The following is a 25,933-nucleotide window of genomic DNA, read 5'->3' as shown; positions in this document are numbered from 1 at the left end:
TGAACTTCGCTGGTTTGCTACTATTATTCTATTCTCACCACTAAGGTTGTGCTGCCTAGATTCAAGTTGCCTCTAGGCAGTGGTGGACCTAGGAAAGTTTAGTAATGGCATTGTGGTCTTTTTTTTTTATTGTTGATCAAGTACAGTTGTCTGCATTTTCCTCCCACCACTCCCCCATGCCCCGACCCCAGGCATCCCCACCTCCCTCCCCTGATTCCACCCTGCCTTGGTTTTGTCCAAAGAGGACATACAGAGGGCCCAGAGACATATGAAAGAATGCTCAGCATCACTAGTCATCAGAGAGATGCAAATTAAAACCACAATGAGATACCACTTCACACTGGTCTGAATTGCTACCATAAATAAATCAATAAATGAGTGTTGGAGAGGATGTGGAGAGATGGCATTGTAGTCTTAAGGATTCACAATGTTTATTAACATATGAAAGTTCCTGTGACCTACTGTCGTAGAGAAATCTGTTTAATTTTTCACCAACACATAGTAGTTCCCCTTCACCTGCAGGGGGTATGTTCCAAGACCCCCCTGTGAATGCCTGAAGCCAGGATAGCACCAAACCCTATAGAAACTATTTTTTCCTAAACGCACATGCCTATGAGAAAATTTAACTTATAAATTAGGTACATGGAGGACTAACAATACTAGTAATAAAGCAGAACACTTAACAATAATACAGTGTAACAGAAGTTATGTGATTGTGGCATTTTTAAGTCAAATAGGATTACTTGAACACAAGCACTGTGATGCCATGACAGTGGATCTGATACCCAAGTTGGCTACTACGTGGCTACATGAGCAGGGGGTGCAGACAGTGCGGAGACACTGGACGAAGGGATGATTTATATCAGAGGCAAGAGGAAGTGAGACGGCTAAGATATCACTACGCTACTAAGAGTGGTGCCCCACTTAAGATGTATGCATTGTGTTTTCCTAAGAATTCCTGTTTAATATTTTTGGATGGTGGTTGACTCCTGTCAACTGAAACCATAGGAAGTGAAACCTCATTCTTAAAACTATTTGGTTACAGGTCACATATCATGTAAGACATTTATTAACACCTGGGGACACAAATATTCCACGGGATATGATTTAGGAAATCCTAGGGATGTGACTGGATTTCATATAACAGGGAGAGCTTTGAGGGTCTAAAAGGCTTCCTGAAAGAAGGAAACTAGAGTTAGGCTATGACGACACAAACTATGTATTACCTTTTGAACCCCTTATAATAATTTTATAGGAAGACATGTTTTTTCTAGGAGGGCATTATTTTGTAGGTCTTTGTACATGGGGCACTAAGCATGAGATAAAAACATAAGATATGAGTTTGTTTCTGAGGAAAGCCTAAGGGTCTCCCAAGAGTTTTCAGCTGACACTGAACTGACTTCTGCCAAAGAGCCTAGCAGGATAGTAAGTGACCAGAAGATTTGTAAGGGCAGAAACGACGCCTTGTCTTTTGGGTGCATTGTATAATAGGAGACGTTGTGAGACACATCAGGGACAGGAGGTAGTACTGTTAGGAGAGAAAACGAGAAAGCAAGATGCTGTGAATTAAAGTCCTCGCTCAGTGAACACAGACAAATAAAACATGGTACTGGCTCATTACTCAAAGAGCAAAGGAAATGACTTCTGTGGTTATGCAAATGAAACCTTGAGGGAATGCTGCTTTATGGGAAGCCTTTCACATGATGTTCAGAACCTTGGCCATGGCTCCTAAGAGCAGGGGTCTGTTTATCTCATCAGCACAGTTAGTCAGGAGAAAGGAGGATGCAGTCACTGCATGCACGTCACTCGGAGATTTCAATTTAGTGCTGACTCTTTGCAAGAGCCCTGGCTTAAGGGATATAAACCTGAGGCTGATGTGTGGGAGTGAGTGTCTTAGCTACTGAAATCCAGGCCATTTTCTTCTCATTCAAGAAAGGAATTTTCAATCAGTTAGCATGAGACAGGATAGTAAGAAGCTAGGAAAATCCCTTGGCAAGTGGAATAGGGAAACTGAGACATGTAGCTGAACACAATGGCTGAGCAATTTACAGCCAGGGGCAGAAGGTCACCTCCCTGGAAATAACATCTAGGCCTCAGTTTTATTTCCGCTCCTGGCTCAGAAAAGTAGCAAAACCAGGTGGGCGATGCCAGAACCAACTGCAAAGACTAAAGACCCCTGCCCTGCTGCTGACCAGTCAGTGGGGACCACGACCCTGAAAAAGCATACCTGGACAATTGGTGAAAATTCTGCTGAAACCCTCCCCTGAGACCTCCCCTAAAATTCCTGCTGGCAAGAGAGAGATAAAAGCCTCAAGACAATGGACCCAGTTTGGGCTCTCTCACTCTGGCACCATGCCCCCGCTTCTTCCCCCAACTTCTTTCTTCATAAGCACGAGTCTCCTAAACTCTAAGGCAATGGGCAGCTGGCAGCTTGTCCCAGGCTAATCCCCTGAACCTGTCTCCAAAGCCCCCTTTTCTCTGACTTCCCAGTGAGGAAGGTGGCGCAGCCTAGGCTCTCCTGTTGCTTCTTTTATGCTAAGCCCCTTCTTGTTTCACTGTCCCCACACTTAATAAATGGATCTTCATAGTCTCCTGGACTCGTGTTGTGAAGTCTTTCCTCATGAAGTTAAGAACCCACACACTACAGCTGGCTCTAAGCAGAAGTGCTCAGGGCCAAGCCCCCATGTGGTAACAAGAGGACCCTAGAGAAGTTGGCTGCTTAGTGCTGTGAGGGACAAGGATGTCCGCTGGGTGACATTCGTCCTACCATTGGCTCTGTCCTGGCTGATATTTTCACCACAGACTTGGACAGGCAAAGACAGAAAGCATGTTTTACAAATGTGTGAAATAGAGCTATAGCTTGAAGTTATTACATTGGATGACAGAATCTGGCTTCTAAGGTCTTGGCAGTCTGGAATGGTGGCTCAGCCTATATTCAGGATCAGATAACAAAGACAAAAGGGGTCTTTATCTATGAGACAACTTTTTCTGCAAACAACAGAATAGGGATGACTTAGTGTAACATCAGCAATATTTAAAAAGCCATAGAACTTTATTTGCTTTCAAGTTCAACATGATTTAGTAAGTGATGGGACAGCTATCAAAGCTGATAAAATCTTATCATGTATTAACATAGGTAATCAGGTCAAGGGCAACAACATTCTCTGCTGGTTAGAACAAACCTGGAATACTAATCATTCCTAATTCATCCCTAGGCTTCACGGTTTATGAGAAATAGGAAAAAGTGAAGAGCATCCAAAGCTGGACAAGCAGGGCTGTGTCAGGTCTGGGGACACGTTGCCTAGTAAAGGTGTAACCACTTCGGGCGGCAGTGACAGCTGCTTCTGTCTGAAGGGGTATCATATGCAAAACAAAATATAAGTTGCTACAGTCGTTTCAAAGGAAAGAAAGAGGACCAACACATAGCTACAAGCATCAGGGAAGCAGATTTTTCGTTCAGTTTAAAAACCTTTGTAATAAAAAGTACATCTTAAAAACTGGGGCTGTTGCTTATGAGTTAGTGAGGTCCCGTTACTGGTCATTAGATGGTGGCCAGTAGCTACAGGCCAATAATGCTGCAGATGGCATTTCTCTGTATGATTAGGAGAAGGGAGGTGTTGGCTATGGATCTGATTCTGAGATTTTAGAATCCTCTTTACCCCTTTGACTCTCTACCCTTTGCTTTAAAATGTGCTAGAAAATCTAATTTTTTACAAAATCTTTCCTCTGTGCAATGTGATTTTTGTATAGATTACTTAACCTCACAGAATATCAGTTCATTTATTTGTAGAATGGAAACAGAAATACCCTCTGTGCCTGACTGTAGTGTGGTAAAGATGAAATTAATTACTCCATCTGTAACAGCTTTGTGAACTGCATTTTACTTGTAAGAAAATATACTTAATTGGTAGAATAACTCCCCAAACTCTAGCCCTATTTTTTATCCTGAGCACCAGTCCCTGCCTCTAGCAGTTACCAGCTACTTGTCTTCACACTCCCGCCTCCATATCTTACTCCAGTGTGGCAAGAGGAAGATGACCCTCCTGCCTAATCTGCTGTTTCTCTCAGTGGAACCATGGTTTCCCAGCCCCTCAGTTGAAAACCCCCGAGTCACCTGGGCTCCTCCCTTACTCTTGCCCCAGTTTCGGTCACCGAGTTCCAGTGCCTCTTCCTTTCTTGTGTCTTGTTCGTCTTTCCCTTTCTACTCCTATGGCCACCTCCACAGTGATAGCCCTCATCGTCTTATTCATTCAATAACTGTAACTGATCTTTGTGACTATAATCTTGAATCATTCAATCCCTTTTGCACCTTGTCGTAAAAATTTCCATTGCTAAAGTGGTGCATCTGCCGTGCCATATATTTTCAAAATCATTAACAGCTCCTCATTTATAAAATCCACTGAGGGTACAAAAGGACCTCTGCACTTTTAACTTAAACTTAATTTTACACTTTTTTTTCACTATGTAAACCTCCCGTTAGATCCAGTCTGGTGGGTAGAACAGTCTAGTCCCCGACTCCTAACCCTCTGGTCTTACGGGTTTCTATGGTGAAATCCCTTCTCCCTGACTCTGTTCAAGTCATGAGTCTTCTCCCACAGAAAACCTGTCTTTCCTGTCCAGACTGTCCGCTCCCTTCCATCCCATTAAGACCTCTGCTTCAGCTTTTCCTGATCCCTTCAATTCATAGTGGTTGTCTCCTCCTCTAGACCCTCACCACTTTTATCTGTGCCCCTCAACTAGGTCTGGATCAGCCTGTTTCATCTCTTACATTGTCATCTTATAAGTTACCACATATTACTACCTAATTTTTAATGTGCCTTTTCCATATATCTAGTGTAAAAACTCCTTGAGAGAAGGAGCTGCACTGCTTCCCAGAGGGACGCAGTAAATACTGAAGAATGTTAGGGGGTTGGTGCCCTTTATAGTGAGAAGTTGCTGTGCACAGGCAAGGTTTTCAGGACTTGAACTATTGCTTGGGGCGAAGAATCACATTCGCTAGGTAGCTTCGCTGTGAGAGAGTGAAAGGTTTCTTATGAATGGAGGCGAGAAACCTGGCTGCATTAGAGTAGGTGGGATCTTGCGTTGAACAGCAGGGAGGGGTTCCTCCAAATTAAACCAGTTCTTAGACAATATGGTAGTTACATTTACAGAGCTTCTTAAATCATAGGGACTATTTTACTAATTTTATATAAGACAACTCATTTAATTTCTGACAATAATCCCATCAAGCCTATTTTCGCTCCCATAGGAATGGAAAGGAAATTGCACGCTGGAGTTTCTCTCTCCTAACCACCCACGATCTTGCTACTCTAGTTGCCAGTGGTGTAATTCCCCACATGGTTTCAAATACTTTATTCACATTTGGATTTCTACTCATCTTCTGATATTTGTCAAAGCTTCCATCCTTTACAGTCATAAATTGGCTTCATTAATGTAAGAGTGCATGGTGAACAGCACTGTTATTACATCTAAAGAAGGGGTGTCAAAAGAACTATGAAGAAAATATCGTTTTCTTTAACTTGAAAAATATCTAGAGATATTTTTTTCTGTTTTTCTTTTATTTGTGTTCTTCATGAAACTGCAAAAAACAAAGCACTTCAGATCTGATTATAGTTTGTGAGGAAAAAAATAATACTATTAAATAAAAAAATTAAGATAAATATTGGCTGCATGCTTAGCATGATATTCCTTTTATAATCCCATTTAAAAGCTTTCTACATTCTTCAACTCTTCATGGTTGTCATATATTTGAAGATCTTGCACAATCTATTTTTACCTACTGATGGGAACGTGCTAATGTTTCTTCCTGAATTTGCAGGAGGAATTAACTTTTTGGTCACATATACTATTTTGGTAGTGATTTCCCATCATCATTTTTTTTTACTTTCTATATTTTCATCATAATTTTGGTAAATTCAGGCAGATAATTTACTTTAAAACTTAGATATAATAGTAGCCTGCCTCTAGCAACTGAGGTATACTTTAAGAAAATTATTTGGTAGATATTTAAAAAAAATTATTTTCTACGACACCTGAAGTCTTCTTTTTCCATTATCATATCAGATTAAGCAACTCCCTGCCTCTTGTCAACAAGCTGAAGTTCAGATTCTTTACCTTGACGTTGAAGCCTCAGCATTTGGGCTCCAATGCAATGTTCCTCGTTTATTCTCTGGAGCACCCACCAGTCATCGTCTGTTCCTTACGCTAGACGACGTGCAATTGGCAGGCTGACCCACAGCTTCTGGCACTTCGTTCCTGCTTTTCTCTAGGCCACTGCAACTTTCCTTTTGCTTTTCTTTGATGTATTCTCTAAATTCCCAATTTTCTTCTCCAGGAAGCTGTTCCTAGGGACCCAAATAGAATTTTCCACCCTTGCTGCACTCCCCACAGCTTTGTCCAAGTCTTTTATTTTATCAATTGTAGATGTTTTTGTTCATAAGTCAAGAGTGAAGTCTCTCTTATCTCCAGCCACCTCTTCATGCCTCAACATATTTTCTGTATACAGTAAACCTTCAAATAATTTTTGAATTATAATACTCCAAACTAGGTAAGGTACTGTGTTCTTCCCATGAGCAGTTGAATTTTAAATAATGCAAAACCAATACTTATAATGATAAGAAAAGATGCTGAGAAGCAGCCACCAAAAGTGCCTTGTGAGTAATGAATAACAGGAAGAAGTTAGACCTTAGTCAGGATAAGAACCTCAGGCATAACATCACATTGCATATCCTGCTCTTTGTCTGAAATCCTGAGTACCAGAAATGGTGTTATCTGGAATTGAATTAAAAAATAACACGTAAATTCCAAATTCTTTCTTGGACACCAAGAAATGCAGATTTCTAGAGGGCCCTGAGCCATATGCTTATTACTTTTAACCCCCTGTGTTGCCACTGCACGGAGTTAAACACATCTACAGCACACAGTGCAGGGCGTCATGTTCAGGTCCAAAGGACGAGTGTTCCAGGGGAACTGGAAGGGTGGGGAAAACAAAACCAGCCAGCCTTTTTTTTCTGAGTATTGAACACTTCATCACAAAATAATGAGCATTGTTCAAGATTTAAGAATATTCTTAAGCCTGGGATTCATGCTCAGGCCAAGAGTACTTGCTTTTGGAAAAATGTCTCCTGTTCTCTGAAAGAACCCTCATTTCAGGGAATCCAGCAGTCTCGAGTCTTCCTGGCATGTGGTCTGAGACTTCACAGGTCAACTAGGACCTTTCAAACTAGGGTTTCCCAGCTGGCCTCTCTGTCAGCTTGCACAGAATGAGTAAGTTGGTAGCTATCCGACTCACTGCTGTCGTCTTCCTCCTTTTATTTTCAAACACTGTTGACTCGGCTATGTTGGCAGGTGAACGGGGTGCCCGAGAGCAACCACGACAGCTGCAGCATATCACTGTAACTGCGGTCACCTGTACCATATTCTAATCTCATGGTTTATAATTAAAACTACATGTGACCGGGATAAGAAAATATCTAGTAAATTTCTTGTTATTCAAGAGAGTCAATATTTTTATCAATACTTGCATAGAGGTTAAAGGATTTTAAATTACTTTTAAATAATTGGAAAATAAAAATTGAAATACAGAATTTTAATTTATTTTTAATTTATTTTTTTTAAATTTTATTTATTTACTTATCTTTAGAGGGGAAGGAGAGAGGGAGAGAAACATGAATGTATGGTTGCCTTTCGTGTGTCCCCTGCTGGGAGTTGGCCTGCAGGGAACCGGCCTGCAACCCAGGCATGTGCCCTGACTGGGAATCAAACTGCGATCCTCTGGTTCGCAGGCCCGCGCTCAATCCACTGAGCTACACCAGCCAGGGCTTAGAATTTTAATTTAAAAAGAATTAATTACTCTGAAGAAATAGTGTCCATTTTGTCATGCCACATTTCATCTACATTTGTTTTTTTTAAGGATATATATATATATATATATACATTTTTTAAAGACTTTATTTATTTATATTTAGAGGGGAAGAGAAGGAGAGAGAGAGAGAAATATCAATGTATGGTTGCTTCTTGTGGGTCCCCTGCCGGGAACTGGCCTGCAACCCAGGCATGTGCCCTGACTGGGAATCAAACCGAGATCCTCTGATTCGCAGGCCTGTGCTCAATCCACTGAGCTATGCCAGCCAGGGCTACGTTTGTTTTTAACATTAACTGAAATAATGTGACATAGAAGCAAGGACATTGACTATAGAGTTTGGACTTTTTTCTCAGCTCTGCCAAATACTAGCAGGTCTGTGGCCTTAGACAAAGAAGTTAACCCCCCTTAGCCTCTATTTCCTCATCTAAAAATATGAATAATCATTCTTCACCTGTGTAACACCCAGGATATTTATAAGGACCAGGTAAAACAATGTACATACCTGGAAGATATTTGAAAAAATTAAAACAGCATTTCAGCCTATATTCAACAAACTCCTTAGCACTCTCCTTTTTTTCTTACTCCTATCTTATTTTCTTAAATTGCTATAAACAGAAATTAAGCCTCATCTCTTTTGCAGCCTTTGGGTGTTTGTCTGGTTAGCATCTGCTGCTTCTAAGACTGTCTTCCTCATGAGGTCTCTGCTTGTCTTCCAGTGTTCCCTTGCTGGGCTCCAGGCAGACACCCAATATTTCAATTATTTTAAGTAGTATTCTTCTTTCCCTGAATTCCTTTCTAGTCAATATGAGAATTAGTGCTTGCTAAGACAGCCAGTGGGGCAAATCTCAGCTGCAGACAAGATAAAGGGAGTCCTAGCTTTGGTAATTGAGGACAAGTCCACTGAAAGCAAATATCAGGAGAATGCCTTACTAGAAGGGCAGGCCACAGGGACAAGAGAGTCTAAGAGCAGGCCAAGCGTGGAGGCCTCTGAGAAAGAGTTGGCATCACAGAAGTTAGGGAATAGGGAGACTGGAGATCCAACCTCAGGCTCTGGGGCTCATGAGTAGCAGGGTCAGACTCCAGTACTAGAATAATAAGATAATGACACAGACCCATTTATTGAAGTCTGGACATCAGATATATTCTAAAGAGCAAGGTGAGTGATTGGTGGCTGAGGTTAAGTTAAAAGATCATCACAGAGGACCCAGACAGGAAGGTGGGGTAGCTGAGCTGTCAAGATGTAGGTTTGTCTGGAGGTCAGGACTGTCCCAAAGTTTGGGCAGAGCTCAGCCTACAGGTGTTGCCCATGTGTCTTGGCCAAGAGGACTCAGAGAAATATTGCGGACAGGAGCCAGGTCTGTCACTACCTTGAATGTCATTCCTTATTTTCACAGAACACATTTTTCTTTCTCTCTTATGGTCATACATTCACCTAATAAAATCCATGAAGAGCCGAATTTAGATTCTAAAAATTTTACTTTTTTTCCTCTTCATGCTGCACTTCAGAGTTCTTGTTTTTTCTACTAGAAATTTCCTATATTTCAGTCATTTCTTATTTACATTTTTGAAAGTCATTTAAAAAAATAGCTGGTTTTTCATTTTTTCCCTATATTTATTTTTTATATTTTTTCATTTTCCCTGAAAATTATTTTGTGAAATTTCCATACTTCCAGACAACACTTTTTCAAAAAGTTTTATTCAGATAATAATCTTGCTGCATATTTTAGCAATTCTATTTCTGTAATCTCACACCTAAATTCACAATCCCCATTTCCACTAGGTGTTACAAAATTTACACCTCGCAGATTTCATTTTGCAGCTTTTGACACCGAAGAAGTAAAAGATAGCCTCTTGTTAAATGCCAACACTGCAAAACAAAAGCCACAAGGCAGTAGCTTTGTGAAGGTGTCCGGTTGTTACACAGGTAGAGCTCTGCTCTAATTAATACCATACAAGGTCTGTTTCTATCCACGGGACTATTCCTTGCTCTAGAAACTGCTCCTGATAGCTGATACTTCTTGCTGCACTGTTCACACATCTTGAATAATAGATGCTGCCCACACTGAAGTGTGGAGGCATTGGATACAGTTTGAATTTAGAAGATAAATTAATTTTTCAATCTTTAATATACTTTAACATGTGAGTACAAAACATATATGTAAAAAATAAGGCATCTATGAAAACAAAGATATGCTAAGTTACATTTTGAGATCTGCCCATATTTAGCCCACACTACAACTTTTGTCAACCACTGGCTATGAAAAATTAATGCACACAACACAATGCCTTTGAGCTTTGAGCAGAAAATCAAATTATTGCAGTTAATATGAAAGAGGAGAAGACTGATCTTTTAAAAACCATTTCAGAAGGGGCATTAGTGGAGGTGAAAGAGGGTAAAAGGGGAATAAATGGTGATGGGGAAAGTACAGTAAAAGTAAACTATTAAAACAAAAATAATAAATAAAAATGAACACCATTTCAACAAGCATAGAACACAAAAAAATTCTGTTAACCTCTAATCTCCTGAAGCATCTGTTTAACTGGGTCTGCAGATAGTACATGTCTTTCTTTGAAAACAGATGTTACAACATTGGTTTCACACACGTTTTCTAGAGATAGACAAAGGAGGCAAGTAAAAGGGCAGAGTAATATGGATGGAATAAAAAGACAGTATGGGATAAATCAGACACACTTCCGGAATGTGTCTATGCAACTGCCCATGGATGGCACAGCTCCATGTGTATGCGTCTGGCGTGCCTTCCTCTGAGGCTGCACAGAGGATTCTGGATGCATGTTCAGAGGCACTGGAGCCTTACCTTGATGGTAGCCAGGACCATCTCCATCACAGTGCACTGTCTCAGCGTCAGGCCCTTGGCATCCTCTCGAATCATGTGCTCCTGTTAAACAAGTGAACAGTTGCTTATAAAATAACTGGTTCATTTATTTAACAACTATTTTCAAACAAAATCAATATAATTCCCTTGTGCAAACATTTCTATTTGAAACATCTTATCAACATACTTTAGATGATAATTTTGTCATGTATTTAATAAACATCCATTTTGCCAAAAGAAGAAATGCTAAATATTTACTTAAAGAGTAATATTTTGATTCATATGTGGCTTTTTTTCACTTACAAGTTAATGTTAGGATAAAAGTGAGAAACCAGAAAAATGTGAGGCTAAGCTTTTTCACCTCAATTCCTTGCTTTTTGTTCTGTCAGCTAAACAAGGTCAATTATTGGAGGGATTTAAGAGGTAAATTTTAGCCTCTCTCAATTGCTATTGATAAAGACTACCTTAATTATAATGCCTTCAATTTATTTTCTTTCTTGTAGCCCCTGATTGCTTAGTCATTACTAGGAAGGTGTTAATTAAATTTAGGTCTAGATATTTTCAATGTTTCAAAATCATTTTCAATATTTTAGAACTAATTTCCATATTTCACAATAGATTTTCCTCATTGTTCAGTGTGAGCTGTCTCAACCCATCATTCAAAGCTTCTTTAGGGAAATGAAGACAATAGTAAAGAAAATAGAAACTTGTCTAAGAGAAAAGATTTAAAAGTCCCGATCTAAATTAAACAACCTCTCCCAGGAGACCACTATTCTAGTCAGTAAGATCCAACAAATACTGATTGAGTGCTTCTTATGTGCCAGTACTGGTCCAGGTAATTGAGACCTATTGTTCAATAAAACAAGACTTTTTCCCTTCTGGGACTTACATTCTAACTTCTGTAGGTGCCTTTGGGTGAATTAGAGGGAAAGCCCACAGCTCTGAGAATGTTTGGCTTAGTTAAAGGATCGGTGCCTTTGGTCAGTCGCAAAAGGTGCCTATTTTTCTATGGGATGCAGCTCCACACCAGCACACATCACTTGCCGAATGGAGCACGGACTTCATGTTGACCATCATTCGCCACCTTAGCCAGGCACCCTGTGCAGTTCACAAATTGCGCGATCACATCTACTGGCTTGTGTTTCTATTCTAGCCTTTATATTGTTATTTAGTGGATGACACAACTTCCTGAAGGTAGTTTCTACGTCTTTTGCAGCCTTTCAGTGCCTATCTTGGCAATTATCACCTGCTGGACACCCAATATACTTTTGATAATTGAATTGTACTTCTTTTAGCTTATCTTATAGAGTTCATTGTGCTTAAATAGAATCATATTCTTTTGAATATTGTTGAAACCATGGTATAATACTTCGTGGATCCATAGTATACATGTCTGCAACTTGCTGCATCTTTCTCATATAGGGATTTCAGCTCAAACATATGAGTCCATTCAATATTTTTTTAAACAGAATATTAAATACTCATTGAGGCTCAAAGAGTAATGGAAAATGTTTGCTGAAATATAGGAGAAAGGCTTTAGGACAAGTAAATACAAATATTTTATATTAAACAAATCTCTGGCTTCATCAGTCTTGATAGCTTTATGAGGTGATCACATTTTAAAAATAGATGCTGATAAATAATACATGTGGTGCTGTAGAAAAATATAATTCTTGCCAGAAATAATTTCCTGGGAGTTAACAATAGCTCATTCAAATAAAGGAGTCTCTGAAAGAGGCTGACAATGAGTAACTTTCCAGTGAGCTACTGCTTGCTGTCGGTAAATGCACAGTCTCAGACATGTTTTTATTAATTGTATCAACTCTGTCCATAAGATGTATTCATTTAAAAAATTATGACAAATCTGATCCCATTAAATAACAAAAACTTCGGTGTACATAATATCCATACATTATGAAGTTCCAGAAACATGAGGTAATAATTATATATCAAACTGCTGAATAAATATTTGTTTCATGAATCTATTCAAAATCATAGTTCCCCCATCGTCCATTTTTCTTGATCATGTGTTCTTTTAAGCAATATTGTTATTTGCTCAGATTTCTATATAGGATTTCTAAATGTAGCCACTGGTGAATTACTCTAGATAGCACTTTTCTAGTGGATCTAGTCTGTTTTCAAACTAATATACATAAATGTAAATGTCCATAATTAAAAATATATATACTCACATATTGGTAGTGATAGTCTAGTAGAATAAATAAGGGAAATAACTTTGAAAAATTTCAAGTTCTTCATTATGGCTAGATTTTAAGTTTTTGTGTATTATTATTGAGGCTTTACTGCTCTATAATTAAATAATAATTAAATGCACTAATAAGTTAAAAATTAAAAAAGTCAAGGGTCAGTAATTGAAAAATATAAAGCTAGGTTATTTTCCACCACCCAGGGACACCAAGATTGTATTTTTCGTTCTTCAGATTATTTCAGTGTTGATGAAATAACTCTTTATGACATTTTATTAGAATTTGCTATTTGGTTATTACAATCAGAAGAGAATTAATTGCATTGATGAAATTTAGGGGCTGCAAAGGGACCTTACCTATATTTTCAGTGGAGTCCGATTTTTTTCACCTAACATGAGTATGTATTCCGGGGAGCTGGTCTCCATCCCACCCAAAATTTACAAGATTTGGACAGGCGTGACTGCACCTGTAGCCCAGGGGTGGACACCTGGGTTAAGGCAAATGGGATATGTCATTCCCCAGGCCACAAGTGGCTGGCTTGGGAATGTTGATAACACTCCATCAGAGTTGATGATGTGCCTGCCAGTGGATTTTGCTGGAATTCCTCGCATCAGTATGGGTGTTCTTCTCTACAAGATTTCAAGTTCAAAGATGTTGGATTCAGAACAGAGACAACAACTGTTTTACAAAGAGGGAGGGAGGTTTGTTGTAAGCAATACATCAAATAAGGAAAGAGCAAAGCTGGAAGACATCAACTGATTTCTGTAACATTGTTTGAGTTCCTAATCAAGCAGTGATGGCAGTTATGGTAGGAAGCAGCTGAGGCAGAATTGGAGCCAAGGTGGTCTGTGTCTGGACCCAGCCCCATGCTACACTGTGTGCTGATCCACAAAACTGAAACAAAACAACATCCATTCTCACTATAGGAACAATGTTGGTCTGTGTGTGGTCCATTGATGAATAAACAAATAGATGAAAGAAATGTGGTACATACATATAATGGAATGTTTTTTGTCCTTTAAAAAGATGGAAATCCTGCTATATACGACAACACGGATGAATGCAGAGGACATTAGGATAAATAAAATAAGCCAGTCACAGAAGAATAATAAGCATTTTAACCAGTCAAGTTCCTCTTATGACTAGTCAAGTACTTATCATATCTGCAATAAGTATTGTGAATCTCAAGCAATAATAAAGGGCAAGGTTACTTAGTCAGCAAATTCTCACTTATAATGGTATTGAATATACTGACAAATTTAATGTTTACTTTAATGAGTTTCATTTTCCCAACTAGGTGTTTTGCTATAAGACTTCTCTAGCCTTTACTGGATTTCTATGAAACATTCCATTTTGCCTTTATTTATACAAAGCCAGTTTAGTATATAAAAGAAAATACGAGGTCTGTCCAGAAAAAGTCCAACCATTGCTAATATAACTACAATGGTTTGTGTGACATAGATGTGACCTGGCAGCCAAGGAGAATTGACTGGAATGAGCATGCATGAACAGTGATGACCTCGCTGTACTAGTCAGTAGGGGCAGTTAATGTCTATGAATGAGAATGTGTACTGTGAAAATGACTGAATGAGGAGAGCAACAAATCTGCATCCAATTTTGTGTTAAGCTTGAACTGTCCTCTGCAGAAACTCTTTGGATTCAGAAGGCTGCAGCTACGGGTAACTGGTGATTGGCAGCTTCATCATGACAATGTGCCTGCTTATACATCATGACTGGTGCAGAATTTATTGTTGAAACATCAAATGACCCAGATGACTTAGCCCCCCTATAGCCTATATTTGATACCCTGCAACTTCTGGCTTTTCCCAAAACTAGAATCACCTTTGAAAGGGAAAAGATTTCAGATTGTCAATGAGATTCAGGAAAATATGATGGGGCAGCTAGTGGCGATTGGGAGAACTGTGTCAGGTGCCAAGGTGCCTACTTCAAAGGACACTGAGGCATCATTGTCCTGAGTACAATTTTTCTTGAATCTTGTGTCTTCAATAAACATCTCTATTTTTCATATTGCATGGCTGGATACCTTTTGGATAGACCTCATATGTTCTGTAATTTGCTCCAAAAGTAGTAATGTTGAATGCTACAACACAAAGTCAAAAATTTCCATTTGCTCTAACAACTGGAAAGTCCGAGAAACACGGCGGGGAAAACAAAACTCAGACCCTACATTTTGATGTGACTCATCCTTAAAGCAGACTATGGGATCCCGGACACACATGCTCTTGGTCCTGCCATGGTAGATGCCGTTGCTGGCAGAAGGGTGGGTCCTTGCCGACCTGCAATCAGCTCAGAACTTTTCACAGGCAATCAGTCATTTTTAAAATTCTTATTACCTTCAGTTTGGATAATTGTCCAAGATCTTTAGCAGCGATGAAAATCATCTGGGGTCCCTAGAGATATACAAAAAAAAAAAGAAAGAAAGAGAGAGAAGATTTAGTCTAAGAGTAATAGTAACAGTAATAGTCTTTAGTAATAGTCACTGTAGAAATGTGGTCAATAGAGAATTTGCTTTATTTCTTTATAATATTTGTGACTTTAATGTCAGTTGCCCTTAATAGGCCCATTTTGCAGACAGGGTCAAAGATACCCAATGCTGCCAGCATCGTAACTGTCCTCAGAGGTGTCCCACTTCAGTAGGTTTAGGTCTGAGCTAATGACTGGGTTGCTGCTTATATAGACAGTTTAATATACCACATGGATTAAATCAACAATCTTCAAGTTTCATTTTCAGCAGAAACTTCTTTGCTCCATTCCTTCCCAAAGATAAATCCATGTGAATTTTAAGAGGCAGAGCTCAAGAAGGTGAACCTGTTTCTACTGAATTGCTGTGCAATCTATCAGAGTCATGCCTGTGTAAGTTCTCCCTCAGCGGCGGTCTTTTCCTGGGGCCCCATGGTCCTGGGGAGAGTTTGCAAAACACTGGAATAAACCATCTAACACTTTATTAGGATGAAGAACTGGAGGTATATCTTAGTAAATGTGACAGGAAAGGTACTAAATTTGACTAAGCTCATTAGTAGACCAAAATGTTTTCACAGAAAGGAAAGTCAACCTCTTAGGAGTAACATTTTCCATTTTTTAGTAGAACCTGTATATTCACTAGGAAATTAAAGAATATAACATTTGCAAGAACAGCAAACATGTTTAATTCTGTTCATATTTTATTTCCAGCACCCAGCATATTGCCTAGTACATAGTAGAAGTTCAAGGAGCATGTTTGAAGGAATAAATATGTGATATAGCATCAACTTAGAGATCTCAATGCTACAGAAAGTCGAGGTGATGGTAAGCTTTCTTAGGGAAGTCCTATATCGAGACTGAAACGTAACACAACATGATATAAGTCTTCTTGAGAAACCTTATACTCTAAAAACTTCTGCACTATAAGTAGTAGGGCTCGTGGGAAAAAAATGGCAGTGGGGAGCACAGGTAAAGCTCATGCAAGTTTGTTACCAAAAACTGTCAAAAACAATAAATGCTACTTTAGGAGGCAGCTGGAAGGTTGCTCAGCGAGGCTGGTGGCTGCTTCAAGGAATATTAAAAATAGTAAAAGAAACCCCAACAACAAAAAAATCAAACAACAACAAAACTATAGAGTACCATCACAGGCTGAGACAGTACCCATACCAGCACGGGGTGGGGGGGTGCCTGCCGTGTGTGAGCCACGCAAAGTGAATCTTTCTGGACAGAAGGCCGATGGGCAAGTGGACCTTCCCTCACTTAAAAGTTTCGTTTTAATTGGGGATGAAAGGGCTTCTGCCTACAGAGCCAAGCTCAGTGCTTTTCTTTTCTGAAGTTTATAGTTCTGTTGTCTTCCAGAGCCTCTCCCCTAGGGCCATTTTCATATAAACCAACCTAACTTCCAGACTAGACAGATATCATTCCTCCTTTGACCAATTACACAATCACTGACTGGTATTAACGAAATGCCTTACGTATTGTAGCAGAATGGGATATGTGTGGGCCTGGTGTGGGTGTGTCTATACATATTTGGTTTGGCTACCAATATATGTAAAATGATTATGCCACACATTAACTGCATAAAGCAAAACTTAAAATAATTTATATTTTATCATGTACTGTTGGCAGTAAATAAACAAAAACATATGTATCTTCACATCTCAGAACACTTTACAAGAAAACTTTTTCTGTATAATTTCACTGGATAAATATAAACTGAGTGTGCATAATTAATGGCTCAATACTTAATTTTAGTTTAATGTATAGTTACTTATTATTTACATCAGCTTGTCTTTCTCATAGAAAAAAATACTCCATAACAGATGCATGTTAGAATATTTTTTTTCCTTGACTCAAAATATGGGAACCGAGATACCTGGAACTGTGTGTCCATTTGGCCATTGTCTAACTTTGATGTTAACTGATCTTTCTGGTTCTCTTTCATTTCACTGTGAGTGATACAATCATGTACTTTAAATCCTCTGAATGGCGTCTCCTCTATTAACCTCCGAGTGGGAAGGTAACAGATGAGAGCAAAAGTAAAGATGAAAGAAATTGCATATGGCAGTGATGGATTTACCTTCTTAAACTGTAAGATTTCAGAAAGAAACACAGTGGGGATGTTCTATCCTAAATCTATTTCTCTGAAGGTTCACAGTAAAATTCAATTTAAAAACTTACATTTAATATCTGTAGACCAGATAACCACATAAGTTGAACTTTGATACTTTTTTCCAAGAGATGAAGTTTGACTGCTACTGTTACTATGTAAAACTGATTTGTGCGTAGTATGTGAAACTGTAGGAAAATGTTATTTGAATGGTCATTATTAAGATACTGTATGCCAAAAACATTTTCCTGAAGTAGATTTAATGAATATTTCATCTGGATCAAATCCACTCACTTAAACAAAAAAGGACTTACACAGGTTATTGAAAGTACAATCAAACTTTAGTTTAAATACTTACTGTTTGATCTGTCAGAGGAGGAAGAACAATTTGTTTTTCTATTTTGTTGAGAACTAACTTCCATAGCTCTTTCAGAACTCTCTTCAGAACTGTTTTCTCACAGATTTTTGCTGAGAGACTTAATCTGAAGTAAAATAACACATAAAACCACTTATGAATCTCCTATCCAGCTATCATCTTCTTTTATTGATCAGAGGTTCACATTTTTCAATACTGAGGTTTAAGTACCTGGATAGGCCTTTATGGTTTTTAAATGCTAAATTTCAAATGAAAAATACACGTATCAAAAATCTATTTCATCATACTATACATTAGATAATTCACTAATTGGTAGAAAATGAATTCAGACTATTCCTTTCCTTACACTGTTTCCTAAATTGACACCAAGACTCCCAAAGTACAAGATTGTCACCCTCATTCCCAACTTGTGTTTACAACATGCTCCATGTTCACAGTTCAGACCAAACACCAAGACTCATTTTCATTGCTACCTGGCACTGAACTAGCATAATAAGATAGCAGAGATGCATATAATTTCACTCAAGAGCCAATGTTTACCAACATTTATTCTTTTTCAGATTTATTGATGTATCACTGATATACAACACTGTGTAAGTTTCAGGTATATAGCATGGTGATTTGATAAATGTATATATTGTGAAATGATGACCACAATAAGTTTAGTTAACATCCATTGCCTCACATAGTTATAATTTTTTTCTAGTGCTGAGAACTTTTATTATCGACTCTCCTCACAATTCCAAATATACAACACCGTATCATTAACTGCAGTCCCCATGCTGTGCATCTCATCCCCAGGACTTATCCATCTTGCAACTGGAAGTTTGTACCTTTTCACCCCCTTCACCCACTCCCTCACCTTCCCATTCCCCACCTCTGGCAGCCACTAGAGTTGTTCTCTGTTTCTCTGAGTTCAGTTCGTTCTCTGTTTCTCTGAGTTCAGTTTGTTTTTTATAAGATTCCACATCTACCAACTTTAATAGGTTTATGGTATCTGTTAGAAGTTATTCTATTATTGGTGAGATAATGATGCTGACATCCTCTAGCATTTATGTAACACCTTAGTGCAGTAACCTTTTCTGCAGATAATTCTAATCTATTAGTACATGCATACATTTTAGAAGTCAAAGACAGGCTCAGAGAGGTCAGGGAACTTGTCCAAAGAAGCGAAGCTAGGGAGCAAGGGCTGAGAGGCAAAGTCAGGCCCTCTTTCTCTAGATCCACATGTTGTCCTATGTGCCATGTTTTTCTTGATACATGTGTTTGTGTGTGAAGGCCCAAGAGTATATGAAGACACATTGCTGCAGAAATGTTTACCATATGTACCAAACTATGACAGTGAACTGTGAGACTTTACTGAGAGCTAACCAACCACACGTGTTTCACAGAGGGCCGGAGGTGGGTCATACGTATCACCGAAGCTTCATTGACCCTGTGGTGTTGTTAAGTACTTTTGGACTAGGAAATTATAACCTGGGTTCTGGTTCTGAGAGAGACAGAGCTGGCTGTTTTAAAGATTTAAATATATAATTAGTATTTATATAATAAAATTAATCATGAACATTGAAAGGCATGTGACATGTGAGAGGCAAAGGGAGAAATTTCCAAAATACATTTTTCATATAGAGCATTTCTCCTAACACTATAGTATGTGACTGCTTACTACATAAAAACACATTAGAAATGCCTCCCCTGGATGAAGGGGAGCTGGAGATCCCTGAGAAATTCCCCTGGAACTCTGTGGCCCCAGTCATTTAGAAAACGCTGTTTAAGGGTTACATTTCTAGCCTGCCAGTGGCTGCTCATTATCTGGACATGGGGTAGAAGCCAGCAGGTGTGTCATGGCAGAACAACAGAATTTTTCTACCCTCAGAGAAATTCCTAGGATGATGGGAAGCATGACAAATCTGGCAATTTTGCAGCAGATGTGCAATTTCCGTTGTCAAAGGGTCTGGGTTTGAGAATTGATCTTGTTTTTCTGGGCAGCTCAGAAAAACAAGAGAGCTTGTTTTGGTACTTGGAGAGCTAACTAACTCTCCTTAGACTGGAACTAAATGAATGGGTATAAAATCACTGACATGTTTGCAGCTTTGCGTGGGATTTCTGCCAGCTGGAAGTTTACAGCTCATTTTACAGAGTGGTGAGGTCGGTTGTGGTGGAGAAAATGAAACATAAAGAAGTAAGATGTCTTACTTAGAGAGGCTGCACAAAGACAAAGAGAGCCTGTACATTTCCAATATAACACAATTTCTAAGGGGACTTTCTCAAAGCTACCTTGAATACTTTCAGCCCACTATTGTTAATTTTAAAACCCAGGAAAAAACGGGGGCATCTGGCAACTGCTTCCTTAATTTAGTCAGAGATAATCAACTTGATAATGCAAACGGAAAAGCATGTATTCAGAATCTGAGAGGTCTAGCTTCACTGATCATAGAGTCGATTAACTAGAAAAAATTTAAAAGTCCTGTGTACCTGCTGGCCAGGATTTTTATGATAACTTATCCAGCTTTTTCTCTGGAAATGTCCATCCCTCATTTCCCTGTGTCCAAACCCATTCTGCCTTTAAAGACCCAACCCAAATCAAATTTATACTGATTGTCTGAACAGAAGATCGTTACTTTATACTTGATGGTATTTATTTGTGTTTCTTTCTTATTTTTATTTGCTAAACTTGAGAACAGAATTAACATCTGACTTAAAGATCTCCTGCAACAAGTGACCTTATGGTCGCGCATTCTAAATTAGCTCTGGGAATTTCTGTAACTATTCATGAATCATAATAATGTTTCCAAAAATTTTAAATGTCACAAGTTTTAAAAGCTCATAGGTGATTTTCTATATTTATACACTGTCTCTACTAAGAATTAGAATAAATTATGTGGATGGTGATAAAACAACATATAATTCTAAGTAGAAAATTAAAACTGAACAAAATAGGAATCCAAATATACTAAAAAGAAGGGTCTACCAATTTATATATTAGCCCCATTTTATAGATCATGACGTAATTGAAGGTCCCTCAGCTACTAGCTGACAGTATCAGGACACCTTAAAACTTTCTATATGTTCCACAACTTTTGGATAAAGTACATACAAAAGTACATAGTTGTGCTAATGATAAATGCCATATCTACACACTGCTGGTTGGAATTCTGAAAACAGAGGGCATTTCAGTAGGAGTTCGAAGGGATCAGAATTGCTTTGTTGTGCTTTCCTTTCACGTCCCATTCACAACCAAATGGTGTGTGTTCATGGGATTTAATCCTCTGCTGTGCAAAGAAGAGAGCCATACAGTAAGATGAAAATTTCAGGATGAGAAGAGTAAAAGTCTATATTAAGGAGCTAAAGAAATGCCAAGTCTTTCTCCCTGTATTTTTGCCCTTTCTTCCTACTCCCCTTCCTCTTCCCTTTGTGCTACCTCTTTCTTCTACACCCATTGGCCTGCCTACCTCCTGCTAAACCATCTAATTACTCACTCACCTACCTTATAGATACTTCCTCACAGAGAACAGAAAAGAAGACTTAATTTGTCTATCAAATATTGGCATTAAAGTGATGAGAAGACCAGACTGATGTATGCAGTAAGATTGCAAGCAAAGGGAAATGGAATTAAAATGGAAGTTGTAAATATATAGAAGAGATTTCCCTAGTTTTTTTCTTTGTGTAACTTATCTTTAAAGTATTGCAACTATCTTATTTATCTTGGTCCCTTTGGTATTAATTAATTTACTGCAAATAATATTAAGTGAGGTAACATATGTAAATTGCCAGATGTAATACTGGTCCCTTGGCAGTCATTCAAAATTATTATTATTTTTTTGCTTTTCTCTTCTACTTTCAATTCTGATTTCAAGTATTGTTGCTTAAGAGATGATGTCTCTTGTTGCTTTAGATTGATGGTTCCCAAATTTGGACATGTTAAACAAAGGAGCCTTGACCCTACTCTAAACTTACGAAATTAGAACTTTGAAGAATATGGACTGAACAGAAACATTAAAAAAAAAACACAGGCAAACAAACGAACACCTTTTTGGTTAAGAACACTGTCTTAGTTGGCCATAAAGGCCTCCATTCCCACCCACTCCTACCAACGAGCCTGTAATCTCTGTGACGGTGGGGACTTGGCTTCTCTTCTTCATTACTACCTAATGTCTCACAGGGGTGTCCAACCTTTTGGCATCTCTGGGGCACAGAGGAAGAAGAAGAGTTGTTTTGTGCCACACATTAAGTACATCACAACATGTAATCACAAAAAAAATCTCATACTGTGTTAAGTAACTTCACAGTTTTGTGTTGGGCCACATTGACAGCCATCCTGGGCTGCATGTGGCTCATGGGCCGCAGGTTGGGCACCCTGGTAGAAGAAGATTTGGTACAGATGGGCACTCAAGCTTCTGAGCTGAGTTCATTCTCGTCACATGTGTGCTATTCTCTTCCTCAATAGATTTCTGACATAAAATCAGATACTCTGGACTCAATTCAGTCTTTTTTTAAATGTCCAATTGGTTACAAAACAATATGTTATCTGAGGAGCATGCAATCATAAAGCTCTTTCCCCTCAGCCTAGCAACCTCTTTAGTTACCATCCATTATTCATTTTCTGTAGGAAGTCACCTCTGCTTTTTTTGCCATCTAGTAATGGACTAAAAGTGTTTTGCCTTTTAATTAATTAATCTATTTCTATAGAAAAATTTTAAAGCTGTCTTACATAGAAGAAAACAATTTTCTCTTTAAACCCATACCAGTAAAATTTATGGCAATAAATAAAAAGAAAACTGGGTAAAAAACTTACGTTTTGTCCAAGAAGTCCATGAGAGGCCTTAATACAATTTCTGCATCCATTGCTGCACTATTCTTATTTGATGCAGTATTTCCATTTGTTCTCATTTGATTTAGTTCAAAACCCATCTGCTTTATACACTCTTCAATGATAAGCTGGAAACTAAAAATAAGGAATGTAAATACTAGAATAAAAACATTTATACTTTGCTTGCTTTTTTGTTTAAATCAACCCACAGTAGTTTGATCTGTTTTGGCTAGTATGAATTCCCTTGCTCATTAGTTTTCAAACATAATTGTTCAACTAGAAAAATTTTTGTTGCAATGGTATCTTACTTGGAGCTCACGTATGTACTGCAGAGAAAAGTAATGCTTTTCACGGTGAATTAACTTGAATGGGGCTCCATTAGGCCCCTGTCTCTCACAGTGTTAACTGAGGTGTTCCTCTGAGAATGGCTTGGGAAAATGACTGTTTCTGGAAGATACTTGCTGTCTGGGTACACATTCTTCACTTGGCTTTTGGGACTCCACACCTCCTTGTCTTTCCTAACCTCACTGTCTGCTCCTTCCCAATTACCTGACCTTCAACCACTGGAGGAGGGTTGCTAGACTTAGCAAATAAAAATGCAGGATGCCCAGGTAACTGGAATTTCATATAGTGAATATGTTTTAGTGTGAGTATGCCCTACACAATATTTGGGATTATCTGAAATTCAAATTTAATTGGGCACAGTCTATATTTTATCTGGCAACCCTACACTGTCATCCTCTAGGCTCCATTCCTGGACCACTCCATTTCTCCATAGAAAGTCATTTTCTTGGCAATCAAAACCAGTCTATGGCTTCATGCCATCAGTATACTGGTGACTCCCAAATATATATCTGCAGACATAACCTCTGATCTGAAATACAGACTGTTTTTATTAAACTACGTAGGTAATGTTTTCACTTAGAAGTCTAAGTTTGAGCAAAAAAGAAAAAAGAGGAAGAACTCATGGACATGGACAGCAGTGTGTGGTGACTGTGGGCAGGAAGAGGGGTGGGTAGAGGTGGAAGAGGGTATAGGGGTATATGGAAAAATACAATAACAAATAATGCAAAAACTAAAAATAAATAAATTTAAAAAGAAGTCCAATCCATTGCAAATCTTCATAAAGTATCCTATATCTGAGAATTCATTACTACTTCCACATAGCTACTATACACCAATCCATCATTCTCTTACATTTGAACTTGTGTAATAATATCCTAAATTGTTTCTCTGTTCACCCTCTACAGATATTCTGTTAAAATAGAAACCAGATCATGTTCCTTTCTTGCTAAAAATCTTCTGTGGCTTTCAGATCCACTTAGAACAAAACCTACAATGTATATTATGACTTAAAGCCAAACATAATTGGCCACGGAAACCTCTCTGATCTCATTTCTTGGGACTCTTCTCTCTGCTTCCCTGCAGTCCAGCCACAAAGGCCTTCCCAGGGTTCTCAGATATCGCCGAGGACACGCATATCTCATGTTTCCTCCTCTATAGACTTTCTCATGGGTCTCTTGGTCTCTCATTTATTTCAGGCATATGCCAAATATCATGTTCTTAGAGAAGTCTTCTTTTTAAAAATATTTATTTATTTTTAGACAGAAGGGAAGAGAAGGAGAGAGGGAAAGAAACATGAATCAGTTGCCTCTCACATGCACCCTATTGAGGGACCAAACCTGCTACCTAGGCCTGTGCCCTGACTGAGAATTGAACCAGTGACCTTTTGCTTTGTGGGCTGACATCCAACCAGCTGAGATACACCAGTCAGGCTGAGAAAAGTCTTCTCGAATTTAATGTGAAATGACATTCCTTTTATTTTCTATTCCCTTATAATTCTTCTTTCTTAAATGTACTCTATTATTTGACACACTGGATTTTTTAAATTTATTTGTTTATTGTCAGTTACTCCACCTAGAATGTAAGCTCAGTGAGTGCAGTAATTCTTTCCAGGCCAGATACGCACACTGTGGAATAAAATATCACGTCTGGTGCAAAGAATTTGCTCAAGAAGTAATATGAATATGTTATTGGACCTTCTCTTTATACTCACCCTTACTGCCTCATCACTCTAAAGATTTAAATAAGTCTGTGAAGAGTAAACCTTAGCGTTATTTTCTGACTCTTTATATTCCTAATACTGGTTTTGGTGGTTCTTGAAAAAGGAGCAGCAAATGAGAGATTTAAATGGTGGGAACTCAGCCTCACCACCATTCTTTGTCATGTTTGTTACCTTCATGTTTCCAACAATGGGAGTAATTATAATACATGTACAGGCAGGCAAGAAAACAAACCATTTAGGAGAATGTGGATAAATACAAGCTTGGGAAATGACTACATCACTGGAACAGTAATGGTTAGAAGGAAAGAGTTCATGTGAGTATAGCAGTCAGGTCAGTCCCATTCTTGTCCCTCACGCAAAATGATCACGGAGTTCGTACTATTTGAGAAGTATCCAAATACACCAATTCCTCAATTTTGTACAGATGTTTAGGAAATTTCACTGTATAATGCTTCCATTATTAAATAGAAAGAATATCACTATTTATCAATACATGCAGCATTTTACAAATATTTAACAAATACTTACATGTGCCAGTCAAAGTTACTAAGTGCTACAGACACATCAATGAACAGATAAAATTTGTGTTTGTGGCACATGAGAAATTTTATTTTAGAATTTATATTATGGAAATATTTTAGTTAGCCTGATATCAAATATTTCATTTTTCTAGTTTTTGGTTTTGCTACCTATTATTGAAAATCTTTGATAAATTTCAAATGATTTCTATTTGGGCTTTTCTCTCTCCTGCACATTTCATAGCATGTTTATAAATACTGGCCCATAATTTTGAGCATATGATCAAGGTTTGATTCTACATCTACCATCATGTTGGCCAACTTTGGCTCCTGACTTCTCTTCGACTTTTTTACTGTTGACAACATTTTTGCCTCTTTGGACTTGGCAATTGTATTTGTTTCTTTGATCCTTGGATATCAGCCTGCCCTTGTGGAAGTGGTTCATTTTTGGCTGTCTGTATATGTATCTAATTCAAAGGCTCAGGTCCAAAGCAATCAAACACATGACTATTTAGCGTTCACCTGGCTAGACCTGCCTTTGGACTGTTGTGGGGTTTGTGGTTGTCAGGGAGGTGGATGGAATGGTGAAGGAGGTGATAAAGAGTGTGGTGGTGTGTTTATTTAGTGAGGGTAAAGGTGGGAGCTATTTGGGGTAATGAAAAAAGGAG

The 25,933-nt window shown here is 38.4% G+C and overlaps 1 protein-coding gene across 1 annotated transcript in view; it reads right to left on the bottom strand.

The window, feature by feature from the left end:
• The window catches only part of UNC13C (unc-13 homolog C), a 511,573-nt gene that overhangs the window by 57,722 nt on the left and 427,918 nt on the right, over positions 1–25,933 (bottom strand). The window contains exons 25-28 of the mRNA XM_037053932.1: positions 22,668–22,817; positions 17,855–17,978; positions 15,260–15,316; positions 10,681–10,761 (exon numbers count right to left, since the gene is read on the bottom strand). Of these exons, the coding sequence (XP_036909827.1) occupies positions 10,681–10,761; positions 15,260–15,316; positions 17,855–17,978; positions 22,668–22,817 (412 nt within the window). The remainder of the gene's footprint in view (positions 1–10,680; positions 10,762–15,259; positions 15,317–17,854; positions 17,979–22,667; positions 22,818–25,933) is intronic.

Source organism: Sturnira hondurensis, unplaced genomic scaffold (genome assembly GCF_014824575.4).
Source record: "Sturnira hondurensis isolate 20B ecotype Veracruz unplaced genomic scaffold, ASM1482457v3 Scaffold0008196, whole genome shotgun sequence".
NCBI classification, from domain to species: domain Eukaryota; kingdom Metazoa; phylum Chordata; class Mammalia; order Chiroptera; family Phyllostomidae; genus Sturnira; species Sturnira hondurensis.
Note: the sequence above shows the minus strand (reverse complement) of the source record. Positions and strands in the feature narration are given on the sequence as shown.